The 13837-nt window shown below is 41.7% G+C and overlaps 1 protein-coding gene across 14 annotated transcripts in view; it reads right to left on the reverse strand.

Moving 5' to 3' along the window:
* Positions 1-13837, reverse strand: part of dtnba (dystrobrevin, beta a) — a 335231-nt gene that overhangs the window by 54722 nt on the left and 266672 nt on the right. For all 14 annotated transcript variants that reach the window (XM_078399376.1, XM_078399375.1, XM_078399378.1 and 11 more), the window contains 2 exons: positions 11941-12054; positions 2036-2132 (listed from right to left, as the gene is read on the reverse strand). In XM_078399376.1, coding sequence (XP_078255502.1) covers positions 2036-2132; positions 11941-12054 — 211 coding nt within the window. The remainder of the gene's footprint in view (positions 1-2035; positions 2133-11940; positions 12055-13837) is intronic.

Below are 13837 nucleotides of genomic sequence, written 5' to 3' on the forward strand. Positions count from 1 at the left end.
GGCTCCACAGCAGCCTGGGGCTCAACTGTATCGGGCGTCGACGCTCCAGGAGACCGAGCGTGCAGACAGGACACGGCCTGTAGTGACACAGAGTGGTGGAGGATGCCTCCAGCTTCGCTTGGCCATGCCGACTGACTCTGCAACATCACCAGAACAATGGGCCTTTCTGGCCAGCTGCACTTAAAGCAACTTGGACTTTGAAAAAAAAAATGCCAAAGCCTTGTGAGTATTGTATATGGTTTCAGTAGACTATTTCTCTACACTTTGATCTTATTGTGCTTATTTGTGATGGCAAACACCATTCATACAGCGATAATTTACTGAACTGTATGCAAAAAAAAAATCACTGTACATTGGTACATGTGATAATAAATAAAGAACTATTGGTAAAAACAAAATAAATATTCATTGAGGATCTTTCCCTCCAGTGGCTCCATACATATATGACCACATTGGTGTTTGGGGGGCATATTCTCTCTCTAGTTACTCGTTATCCTTAAAAAATTTACAAAATCACTTCGGATTCTCTGAAAGCTTGTCTGCCAGAGCTATCCCATGCTCCCTTTTGCCTTCATGAATTCTTTCTTTAGTCTGCTCCTTAATCTTCAATACTCCTCTAGGGATACACTTTCTCCCAGCTGCCTAGAGCTGATCCATGCTGCCTCCTTTTCCCTGACCAGAGTCTCAATTTCGTTCATCAGCTAAGGTTCCTTAAGCCTTATTGCCATGCCCTTCACTCTAATAGGAACATGCATACCTTGAACTCTCAATATCACACTTTTAAAAGCATCTCACTTTCCAAACATCCCTTTGTCTGCCAACAACTTACTACAATCAACTTTTGCAAGTTCCTGTCCAATACCAAAATTGCCCTTACAGCACCTCACGTTTGTCAGAGATAAATTCTACTTGCCCTTCCTTGGCCAGCCTTCCCAAATGATCTAGAAATGGTTGTAAATTTATACATCCTTCCTCATTGTTCACTACACCACCAATTTTGGAGTCACCTGCAAATTTACTAGCACTATTAATTACATTGTCAACCAAATCACTAATGTAGGTACCAAAAACCAGTGGACCCAGCATCAACCCTTGCAGCCTCTTCCTGGTCACAGGTTACCAATCAGTTAAATAACTACCATTTGATTCCTTCTTCTAAATCAATTTGGAATCCAATTGGCTAGCTCACCTTGGATTCTATTTGAATTAATCTTCCAGACCAGCCTACTGCACGGGGACTTGTCCAAGGCCTTACTAAAGCCCATGTCAACATCATCCACAGCCCTGCCTTCATTAATCCTTTTCATGACCTCTTCAAAAATCTCTATCACATTCATGAGACACGATTTCCAACCCATATTAACACGTAGTCCAATACATTTGTATTTCTGAAATCATATCTGAATTGATGTAGATTCAGGAGGTCAAAACTCTTACTGGTATTTCATATTCCTGATTTTAATTAAAAAAACAGCTGCATACAGTCATACAAAATTTTGCAAAATAAGGTTCAACATGGTATGAAGATGCAGGATTTAGGCAAAAATGCAATCTTTTTTTTAAAAATGTGTTCTTTTTTCTTGTCCCATTCTGGTCAGGAGCAAACACTTCCAGACAGCTCTTCTCACAACTTATAGTACACAGTCTAAAGAACTCTGGCTGATACTCTCCATCAGATCTACTTCCTACATCGCCTGTGACTGCACAACGGTGTTTCGGAAGCTCAAAACAAGGGAGCAGGACTCTGACAGCCTGTGAATCTTGTCCCACCTTTTTATGACACCATAATTCCCCAGAAGCAAATTCTTTTTGGTTGGCTGAAGAGGTTTAATTCATGATAGAGTATACAAAAATACAAACTTAAATAGTGTACATTTTTATTTTTGAAATTATAATGTAATTAATTGATAAATGAATTACATGAAAGTCAAGGACAAAGCCAGAGCAGAAGAATAAACCAGTGGAATAAAATATTCGATCCTTAAAGGAGATGAAGGATTCAGATGTCTATAAAGTAGCAGGGAACATTTCTTACCTTCAGCAGCTTCATTAGTCCTTCAAGCTGCACCATCAGCTCACGACGACTCTCTTGCAAGGCTGACATCCGCTGCTCTAGCTCGTCTTTTCTTTGCCTATTGAATGAACAGACAAAGAAATTAAGCCCCGTCTCTCTCGAAAAACACTGGGGAATTCAAGCACTCAGACTGTCTGGGTTCAGAACAAGACTGTGCATCAAAAAGCAGCTTCAGCACTCCACTGCAACACAGACAGAAACAAAGCCTCTTGTCAAACATGGCTATACCGTTAGATGAAAATTTATTCACTGAAGATGGATTGTACCAAGAAATTACGTGCATTATTTTGGAGTGCTCTTTACACTTATTCAGCGCCAATAGAATGAGATTAAAATTGGTGCACCTCATTAATTTCTGTTTATTGATAACCAAGAGTAACACTTCATAAATGATGCTTTTTAAGCAGATGGTTTTACATGCTGCAGATGCACAGGTTTAGATCAACTTCAAAAAGAGACCCTTAAAAAAAAAAATCAAATACGAACAATCACACAGAAAAAGGAAGAAAAAGACTTTCTCATCTGTATACCAGCAGATTTTAGAATGTGGAGAATTGTCTGGTTAGTTATTTATTCATGAGGATCAGTTCTTCTGAGAAAAATCTGCTGTCGTAAGCCAAACTGGCTGAAGTATGAATAGTGAGGTAGTTCCTAATTGAGAACAAAATTACCCATATTGGGGCAATTTGAGTGCGATCCTCTCAACATACTCCAAAAATGACTAACATTTAAAACTTATTTGGGAAAGAGATATTTTAATGTACAATAGTTTATCATAAATTACAACCAAGAATTCAATCAGATTATTGTCTTCGATTCCAAAAGGAGTTTTATAAAAATTGCCACCATAATTTGCCACCATGTGTTTCCATCATTCTGAAATGCAATCTAGGACAGATAATAGCAGATTGGCAAATTGGACTCATGCCTGATTTAAGTAAATAAATATTTCCGTTACCTGCCCAGTTGTGCATATGTGTGGGGCACACATGCACATTCCCACAGCCACACACATGAATATACACACAAAACATTGTTAGTTAGTTGGTGGTCGGCTGTTCCTTTGTGACAAAATACAGATGGAATTAATCACTGCTCTGCTGCATCTTACCAAAATACAAAGACTCATAATATTTGGACCGATAAAAAAGGCTGTTCCCAAAACAGTCCAACTAAACCCCCCAAAAATACCCTGATTTCTGGTGTAAAATAAAAAATAATGATTTAAAAAAAGGATAAGACTGTCATTCCTGTTGAAAAAGGCACTTACAGAAAACAAAACACAATTAAAAAACAGTTGATAGAAGCAGCTCTGATCAAAGTTTCTAGATTAATCATAAAGCTAATTTTCATCTCGTAGTCTCCAGCTGACCTGGTGCACTTCAACCAATCCAGTCCTTAACCTTAAGTTAATCATGTTCTTACATTAACTGCAGTCAACAAAATGTTGAAATCCAAAGCAAATTAATTTCCCAATTGTTACTATTTAATTAAAAAAAATTGCTGGAAACTTTCATCAGATTAAACAACATCTGTGAAAAGGTCTACTTAATTTTCCATAATTATTGCCTGACCAGTTTCCCGCAATGTATTTATTTTTCAGATTTCCAGCATCTGCAGTTTTTTTTCTTTTTAAGTAGCCAATAGACAATAGGTGCAGGAGTAGGCCATTCGACCCTTCGAGCCAGCACCGCCATTCAATGTGATCATGACTGATCATTCTCAATCAGTACCCCATTCCTGCCTTCTCCCCATACCCTCTGACTCCGCTATCCTTAAGAGCTCCATCTAGTGAAGCCATATTTAAATCCATATTTAAACCCATATTAAAGCCATATTTGTACCCATTGTCTTTTGGTTAAAAATTAAATCTTTGTAACATTTATCTTCAAGAAATGCCATGTCACTTTGGAATCGTGGTCACAATGGGAATGAAAACGGAACGTCTTTGTTCATGAAAAGGACAATTAAACTTTTGGGATAGAGTCATACAGTGTGGAAACAGGCTCTTTGGTCCAACTTGCCCACACGACCAACATGTCCTGACTACTCCAGTCCCACCTGCCTGCGTTTGGCTCGTATCCCTCTAAACCTGTCCTATCCATGTTCCCGTCTAATTGTTTCTGAAATGTTGCGATAGTCCCTGCCTCAACTACCTCCTCTGGCAGCTCTTTCCATACACCCACCGCCGTCTGTGTGAAAAAGTTACCCTTCAGATTCCTATTAAATCCCTATTCACCTTAAACCTATGTCCTCTGGTTCTCGATCCCCCACTCTGGGCAAGAGACTCTGTGCATCGACCCGACCTATTCCTCTCATAATTTTATACACCTCTAAAAGGTTACCCATCATCATCTTCTGCTCCAAGGAAGGGAATCCCAGCCTGCTCAACCTCTCCCTACAGCTCAGGCCCTCGAGTCCTGGCAATATCTTCGTAAATCTTCTCTATACCCTTTCCAGCTTGACGTCTTTCCTATAACATTGTGCCCAGAACTGAACACACTACTCTAAATGTGGCCTCAATTTCTGACTGATGAAGGCCAATGTGCCAAAAACCTTTATGACCACCATATCTACCTCTGGTGCCACTTTCAACAAACTATATATCTGCACTCCTGGATACCTCTGGCCTACAACACTCTCCAGAGCCCTGCCATTCATTGTGTAGGTCCTACCCTTGTTAACTCTTTCCAAAATGCAACACGCCACATTTCTCAGTAATCGGCATATTTTCTCTGTGACTAATTTGAAAAGTTTTATATGTAAATTGAGATTTTAAGGCAAAATACAACAGGTTAGGAATAACCAATGAGGTTAAAAGTAATTAAAGTTATTATTTTAAGGAATGTCTGCAAGACCAAAACTAACTTATTGGTTGTCTGAACAAGTAATGCATATCTCACACCCAAATATGTTGGGAGATCCTTGAATGCAAACACTTGGTAAAAGCGTATGTGTCATCGAATTTCATATTTGGATGCAGAATGACACTATTGGGGTAATTGAAGCTTTCATGCAAAAAGCTGTCAAATAGATTTTTATCAGACTGGAGATTAATATATTGGAGAAACATTTGATGAAATTTGATTCAAGCCAAGAAGAGACACAAGCACCAGGTGGGAGCTACATTAATTGTTTTACAGAATGCAAGTTGTACTGAGTGAATTAGGTGCAATATTGGTTGCACGTGCATTTCTTTTGGCCAGACAAATCAAATGCTTTATTTTAGCTAAGTCTTCTAAAATGCTGAGTCTAACCACCGAATGATTGAAGGGGACAATAGGATACGTGTGAAAGACACAATATTCAGGCTGAACGTCAGGAGCCTGCATTTATGTGGCCTGAAGCATACTCCTGTGCAAAGAAGGGAGCTAGTTGAATTAATCATGGTACAGAGGCAACACGACGTACACTGCTGGGATTGACCCAAATGACAATGAATACAGGAATATGTCTACATAAGACCCAAATTTGCAATTTTATAAAATGAACCAAAACATCTTTGCAGTGAAATTAGTGCAACTATGAATAAACTAATTTGTTGAAAAGGTGGGGGGGTGGGGGGTAATGAGTGGAATTAGGTCACAGAAGAATTGAGAAACATCCAGACATCATGCACAATGACCTAGAACAGGAATTGGATTGGACGCCGAGCACTATTCAGGAATGACAGAAATCCAGCAGATGAGAGTTTGGGTGGAGAAGCCACGTCAATCACTAAAACACAAGGAAGAAAATATCCTCTTGCCAAATCAGGGTCGTGTTGCATTTCTCAACCCTCAAGGAATTCTTCCATCAATTAAAATAATCTCAATTTATCTTGATCTCTATCGAGTCAGTGTTCTGTCTCCTGCCAGAATTGATGCAAAGTGTGCCTCACCTCATGTTAAGCTGAAATATTGATTTGCACTGATCATATCACTGGGCAGTGATTCTTACATTGGTGTCTTAATCAACCTGAAAATCTAATTCTCACTAAGTGCAGTATCCACCAGTCCTGTTGGGGACACTGATTATGAATGAATGACCAACATCCATCTCACAAATATTATCCTGAAATAAGCCCCAGTGAAGCCCACAGACTATCTCTCTGTGGGATTAGTCCATGTTTTTGCCACCATCTCAACCTGCTGCTGCTCTTCCCCCCTGACCCACAGTCATTTTCTTTGGGTGTACTCAGAAATTTGCTTTCCCACTTCTATTTTTGACATGGGTTTATCTCGAAACATTATTTTTTTCAGATCACCACACAGTTCTTCACAGTTGACCTGCTGCTTTTCTTATAGTGTTTACAATTTAGTTTAGGAAGGAACTGCAGATCCTGGTTTACACCAAAGATAGACAAAAAATGCTGAATAACTCAGCGGGACTGGCAGCATCTCTAGATGGAAGGAATGGGTGACGTTTCGGGTCGAGACATTTAGTTTCGTTTTTTAATGTCACCTGTACCGAGGCAAAGTGAAACGTTTTTCCTTGTGTACTATCCAGTCAAAGAATAGACGATACATGATTACAATCAAACCGTCCACGGTGCATAGATAAAAGGGTACAACATTTAGTGCAAGATAAAGTCCAATAAAATCTGATTAAAAATAGTTCAAAGGTCTCCGGTATGATAGATAGGTCAGGCCCACCCTCTAGGTGATGAGAGGACTGTTCAGTTGCCTGATGACAGCAAGGAAGAAACTGTCCCTAAATCTGGAGGTATACGTTTTCAAACATCTGTACCTCTTGCCCAATGGGAGAGGGGAGAAGAGGGAGTGACAGGGGTGAGAATAGTCTTTGATTGTGCTGCAGGGCCAGCTGATGCAATGTGAAGTGTAGATGGAGTTAATGGAAGGGAGATTGGTTTGCTCGATGGACTGGGCGACATCCACAATTCTCTGCGATTTCTTGCATTCTTAGATGAAACTGTTCCCAAACTAGGCTGTCATGCTTTCTACGGCACATCTGTAGAAGTTGGTGAGGGTTGTTGGGGACATGCTGAACTCAGGTGCTGTCTGTGTGGAGTTTGGTGGTTCCCCCTGTGACCACGTGGGTTTTCTCTGGGTGCTCTGGTTTCCTGCGACATCCCAAGGACATGCAGGTTTATGGGTGAATTGGCCACGGTAAAATTGCCCCCAATGTGTGGGGAGTGGACAAGGATGATGAGAAGGTATTTCAGTTGCCAGGAGAGAATGGATAGGCTGGTTTTGTTTTCCTTGGAGCAGGGAATGCTGAGGGAGGGCCAGATTTAGATAGACAGAAATATAAAGGGCATAGACATGGCAGATAGTGAGAAACTTTTCCCCTAAATAGCAGTATCTATTTTCAGATGCCATTGGTTTAAGGTAAGGAATAGGACATTAAGAGAGGATCTGAAGAAGAATGTTTTTGATCCAGAGGGTGGTTAAAATCTGGTACACACCGTTTCAAGCAGTGGTGGATGTAGGTACTCTCACAAAATATAACAAATATTTAAATAAGCACTTGAAATGCCATGCAATTTAAAACAACAGTTTTGGAAAATGGGACTAGTAAAGAAAAGTTCCTGATTTTTTTAGATTTAGAGATACAGCGCAGAAACAGGCCCTTCGGCCCACCGGGTCCGCGCCGTCCAGCGATCCCCGCACATTAACACTATCCATAACACACTAGGGCCAATTAAAATTTTTTTTTTTTTTACATTTGCCCAGCCAATTAACTTACATACCTGTACGTCTTTGGACAATAGACAATAGACAATAGGTGCAGGAGTAGGCCATTCAGCCCTTCGAGCCAGCACCGCCATTCAATGCGATCATGGCTGATCACTCTCAATCAGTACCCCGTTCCTGCCTTCTCCCCATACCCCCTCACTCCACTATCCTTAAGAGCTCTATCCAGCTCTCTCTTGAAAGCATCCAACGAACTGGCCTCCACTGCCTTCTGAGGCAGAGAATTCCACACCTTCACCACCCTCTGACTGAAAAAGTTCTTCCTCATCTCCGTTCTAAATGGCCTACCCCTTATTCTTAAACTGTGGCCCCTTGTTCTGGACTCCCCCAACATTGGGAACATGTTATCTGCCTCTAATGTGTCCAATCCCCTAATTATCTTATATGTTTCAATAAGATCCCCCCTCATCCTTCTAAATTCCAGTGTATACAAGCCCAATCGCTCCAGCCTTTCATCAAACGACAGTCCCGCCATTCCGGGAATTAACCTAGTGAACCTACGCTGCACGCCCTCCATAGCAAGAATATCCTTCCTCAAATTTGGAGACCAAAACTGCACACAGTACTCCAGGTGCGGTCTCACCAGGGCCCGGTACAACTGTAGAAGGACCTCTTTGCTCCTATACTCAACTCCTCTTGTTACGAAGGCCAACATTCCATTGGCTTTCTTCACTGCCTGCTGTACCTGCATGCTTCCTTTCATTGACTGATGCACTAGGACACCCAGATCTCGTTGAACTCCCCCTCCTCCTAACTTGACACCATTCAGATAATAATCTGCCTTTCTATTCTTACTTCCAAAGTGAATAACCTCACACTTATCTACATTAAACTGCATCTGCCATGTATCCGCCCACTCACACAACCTGTCCAAGTCACCCTGCAGCCTTATTGCATCTTCCTCACAATTCACACTACCCCCCAACTTAGTATCATCTGCAAATTTGCTAATGGTACTTTTAATCCCTTCGTCTAAGTCATTAATGTATATCGTAAATAGCTGGGGTCCCAGCACCGAACCTTGCGGTACCCCACTGGTCACTGCCTGCCATTCCGAAAGGGACCCATTTATCCCCACTCTTTGCTTTCTGTCTGTCAACCAATTTTCTATCCATGTCAGTACCCTACCCCCAATACCATGTGCCCTAATTTTGCCCACTAATCTCCTATGTGGGACCTTGTCGAAGGCTTTCTGAAAGTCGAGGTACACCACATCCACTGACTCTCCCTTGTCAATTTTCCTAGTTACATCCTCAAAAAATTCCAGTAGATTTGTCAAGCATGATTTCCCCTTCGTAAATCCATGCTGACTCGGAATGATCCCGTTACTGCTATCCAAATGCTCAGCAATTTCGTCTTTTATAATTGACTCCAGCATCTTCCCCACCACTGATGTCAGACTAACTGGTGTGGGAGGAAACCGAAGATCTCGGAGAAAACCCACGCAGGTCACGGGGAGAACGTACAAACTCCGTACAGACGGCGCCCGTAGTCAGGATCGAACCTGAGTCTCCGGCGCTGCATTCGCTAAAAGGCAGCAACTCTACCGCTGCACCACCGTGCCACCCCTGATCTTGCACAGACTGCATTTGTGATGTACAACTTCATTCCTTCATACCTCTTAAATTTTTATAGAAGTCTTCGTGTTTCCTCATATTCATCTAAAGAGAGTCTTAATTCATCCTTGTAAAATAAAGCACCCAGCAGAATATGGCAAATGATCAACTATATTGAAAGGAATTTTTAGCTATCCTTGAGCATACACTGGCACCATCGATAATTCAAATCTAACAATACATTTCTTTTGTTCATTAAATTAAACTTCAAATATATTTTTTGTGAAGGTAAGGAGAATAACATAATTGATTTAGTTTAGTTTAGTTTAGTTTAGAGATACACCGCAGAAACAGGCTCTTCGGTCCACCGAATCCGCACATTCCAGCGATCCCCATACATTAACACTATCCTACACACACTAGGGGCTATTTTACTTTTATGCCAAGCCAATTAACCCACAAACCTGTACGTGATTGGAGTGTGGGAGGAAACCGAATATCTCATAGAAAACCCACACAGGTCATGGGGAGAAGGTATAAACTACGTACAGACAAGCATCCGTAGTCCAGATCGAACCCGGGTCTCTGGCGCTGTAAGGCAGCAACCCGACCGCTTCCTCCGCCAAATCCTCCCCCATCTTTCCCACTAACCCACATCCCTCGACTATGCCCCACCTGGACGTACCCTTCCCATCTACCTACATTTCTTCCTCTAGCTTCACAAGTTGCAACTCTTCAATCCTGCATCTCTGTAATTTCGTTCGGTACCTTGGTACCGAATGACAAATAAAGCTCTGTTGACTGTTGACTTTGTCCACAACCTGTCTATCAACCTCCACTCCCATGCCACCCTCACCTATATCAACACATTAACTGCCAGGATAGGCACAAAAAGCTGGGGTAACTCAGCGGGACAGGCAGCATCTCTGGAGAGAAGAAATGGGTGACGTTTCGGGTCAAGTATTGATCCGAAACATCACACATTCCATCTCACCAGAGATGCTGCCTGTCCTGCTGAGTTACTCCAGCTTTTTGTGTCTAACTTCGGTTTAAACCAGCATCTGCAGTTCCTTCTTACACATTACCTGCCAGGCTTCGACCTCCCCCTACCCTCTCTTCCATCTTTCTTCCACCAGCCCCGACAATCAATCTGAAGAAGGGCCCCAACCCAAAACATCACCTATCCATATTCTCCAGAGATGCTGCCTGACCCACTGAGATGCTATTCCAGTACTTTGTGTCAGCAATTGATCTCTTCTCAGATAACTGCTGAGGAAATACCAAAAAAAAATGTTCTTGAGGATTGACACAAAATGCTGGAGGAACTCTCTGGCAGCATCTCTGGAGAAAATATATAGATGATGTTTTGGGTCAGGACTCTTCCTCATTTCAGGTCCTGACCCAAAACATCACCTATCAAATCTTCTGAAGAAGGGTCTCGACCCAAAACGTTACCCATTCCTTCTCTCCAGAGATGCTGCCTGTCCCGCTGAGTTACTCCAGCATTTTATGTCTACATTGCGTTTATCTTTGGTATAAACCAGCATCTGCAATTCCTTTTTATTATATCTTTTCTTGAGGACCTACTTTTAGGAAAATTATTTGACTGACTTGGTTCACCTCTTTAAGCATTTTTCCTGTCTAATCAATTCTTATCCATTCTTATCCATACACTTGCAAGGACAGCCTGTTGTTGACTTTCTCTAATTGTGGGATTGATGGGAGATGTGATGGACAAAGCAACCAGCAGGAGGCTTGAATCAGCTGCAGTGGATAATCTTGGTGGTGCCTTACTCCATCTTGTGGTTTAGTTGAGAACTGAAATTATTTTATGGAATGCGACTGAGAATCCATCAGTGAACACTGGGGCGACTACATCAAGTTCCAAGCATCAACGTGAAACAAATGCTATTTAATTTATTTGTTAGTAGTCACTAAATAAGCAATGGCATGATGAGTTAAATATCTTCTTCCTGTGATGCACCTTGGTCAGCATGGATGTTCGGCCAAAGTAGTCTAATTCCACATTGATGATTCACTGATTCCATAAATCAACAACCAAAATAACTGTGATCTTTCATGGATATTTATGGCCTTGCAATTCTTTTGCTCAGAGGACGGGTGAACAGGCAGAGGCCACAAAGTGGAGGAATAACTCAGCGGGTCAGGCAGCATCTCTGGAGAACATGGATAGGTGAAGTTTTGGGTCAGGACCTTTCTTTTGTAAACCAATATCTGCAGTTCATTTATTTCTACAATTCAATGAGGTCAATTTATTTGGTGAGCAAGTAGTGCAAGGTACAATTCAAGTTGGGGATTTTCCCTTGTATAAAAAGACGTGGCTCACCTTTCAAGCCTGTCTACAGACTATAACCCAAAGGAAATGAATCAAAAATCAATAGTGGTGCTGTGATATGTCATAGGTAAGGAGAGCCAAGAGAAGTCAGAAACTGCTCACACACCAAAATCCATTCAGTGAATCATGTTTCGTGCCAAAGCTTTGTCAATTTAGCAAATAAAACTGAATTTAAGAGATTTTCAGATAAATAGATACAACTTATTTTATCCTTATAAGTATAAAAGCTAACAAGAGATATAATGTACCATGTCTCACCTTAGTAGCCTCAGTTCAGCCAGCAGGGTAGGATTCTGCTGGGCTTTCTCTGGAGTCTGTTGGGAGGCCTGCTCATGTTCCAACCTGAGACGTTGAATTTCTTGCAGGATCTCCCTAAAAATAAGATTAGAAAAATTGAATATTTTCTCTCAAAGATTTAGCACTTCACATGCAATCACACTAAGTACGATAATCACAGATATTTACATCACAATTTTCAGCCATTTGCACAAGAGTGATTGTGCCCTTTCAGCCTAATCTTAATTTGCAATGTATTCACTCCCTAAACCTTGCAAATGGCAGCATTTTAATTGAATATCAAATTACCTTTGAACAGCTGTAAGATTTGAGAAGTTTTCCCTCATTGAAAAGCAACGCAATACCAAAGAGCTGCAGTTTGGACATTTTAAACGGGAGACTGGGGCTGATAGCGGAGAAAGGCTGCGGTCAGATTAACAAAGGATGTCACAATCTGTGGGTCCTAAAATGGCCGCAGGACCTCGTGACCAGCCACAAAAAGGTAAAAACCTTACATCCCAGTCTCGAGGTTTTCTGCAAAGCCATGGCCAGAACAAAGGATGGGTATTGGCCATGCAGAAACCTACGAAACCAGGTCGGAGTCCAGACACTGGGGCGCTGACATCAGCATACTCACAATGCCCCAAGCCGACCTAAATAGTTCATCTCAGTGAGAGGGCACATAGCCCATAGAAAACTCCTGGTAGGTGATGGGAAACCAGTTAACACCCATCACCTCACAATGAAATCCCAATTTACACCGTCTGGCCATCCCCGGTATCCCGGAACATAAGGCAGATCAGAAGATAAAACCTCATACATATCTTTTGAACAAAAGGATTCCAAGATCTGGCGGGAGATAGGACGGGTCAGGAACAGTATAACTGCCCACTACTTTGGGTGAAAAAGGTAAGACGGACAGGAGGCAAGAAGCGCAGAGAAAACCGGGTTCGAAGTCTGAAGTCAAGAAGAAAGTCGGAAAGAAGAACGGATGCGAGAGAGAGGAACAGGCACGCAACTCGAAAAGAAATACTGCAAAAACCGAACAGCCAGTAACCCCAGTAATAACCCCATGGTGAGCATGCACTTCAAATCCTACATATCCTGGACATAGTTTAGTGTAGAGAGGAGGGTGGTTGTGAATAAACGTTGGGTGTGTATTAAAAATAGGGTTTGGTCAAGGTTGCGATGCGTCGTGCGTTCCCCATCTGACAGTCGTGTATGTGTCTTGCAGAACTGTGTTTAAGAATTCATAAGTAAAAGGGTATTCGTGTATATGTTTTGTGGAACTGTGTGTGTTTCAAGAATTCAGCGAAGAAGGTATTCGGATATATGTCTCGTGGAACTGTGTGCTTTTAAGTTTTCAGCGAAAAGGGTATTCGGGTATATGTCTTGTGAACTGTGCGTTTTGTGATTAATAAATAAAAGATATTCATGTATTCGGGATGTGTATTATAGATATGTCTTATCGAACTGTATAATAAGTATTCATGGACAATAGTCCCAAGTGCTGAATAAAAGCCCTTTTCATTTAAACCCTGGTTTTGAAATCTGGTCTGGTTGAATTTTTTCTGCACTATAAGAGCTCCTGCATCTAAGCCCAGTGTCCAGAACCGTAAGGGGTGAGTGGGTCGAACCACTCACGGGGAACCAGTGTGCACGGCCTGGTCAAGGGATCAGAGCAAGGCACGGGGACCTTAGGTCGGGCGAAAGCTCGGCGCAGAAACCCCTTACACAGCGAGTTTCAGATTTTCAAGAGGCCAAGTGAAAAATTTCTCTCTGTTATCTTAAAATTCCAAACACCCCGTCTGCTAAGGAAAATGATCCTTCACAAATAGTTTATTTGAGAACCTATCATTGATCCAGGTTGTGATGAGGT

The sequence above is a fragment of the Rhinoraja longicauda genome, chromosome 5 (assembly GCF_053455715.1).
Source record: "Rhinoraja longicauda isolate Sanriku21f chromosome 5, sRhiLon1.1, whole genome shotgun sequence".
NCBI classification, from domain to species: domain Eukaryota; kingdom Metazoa; phylum Chordata; class Chondrichthyes; order Rajiformes; family Arhynchobatidae; genus Rhinoraja; species Rhinoraja longicauda.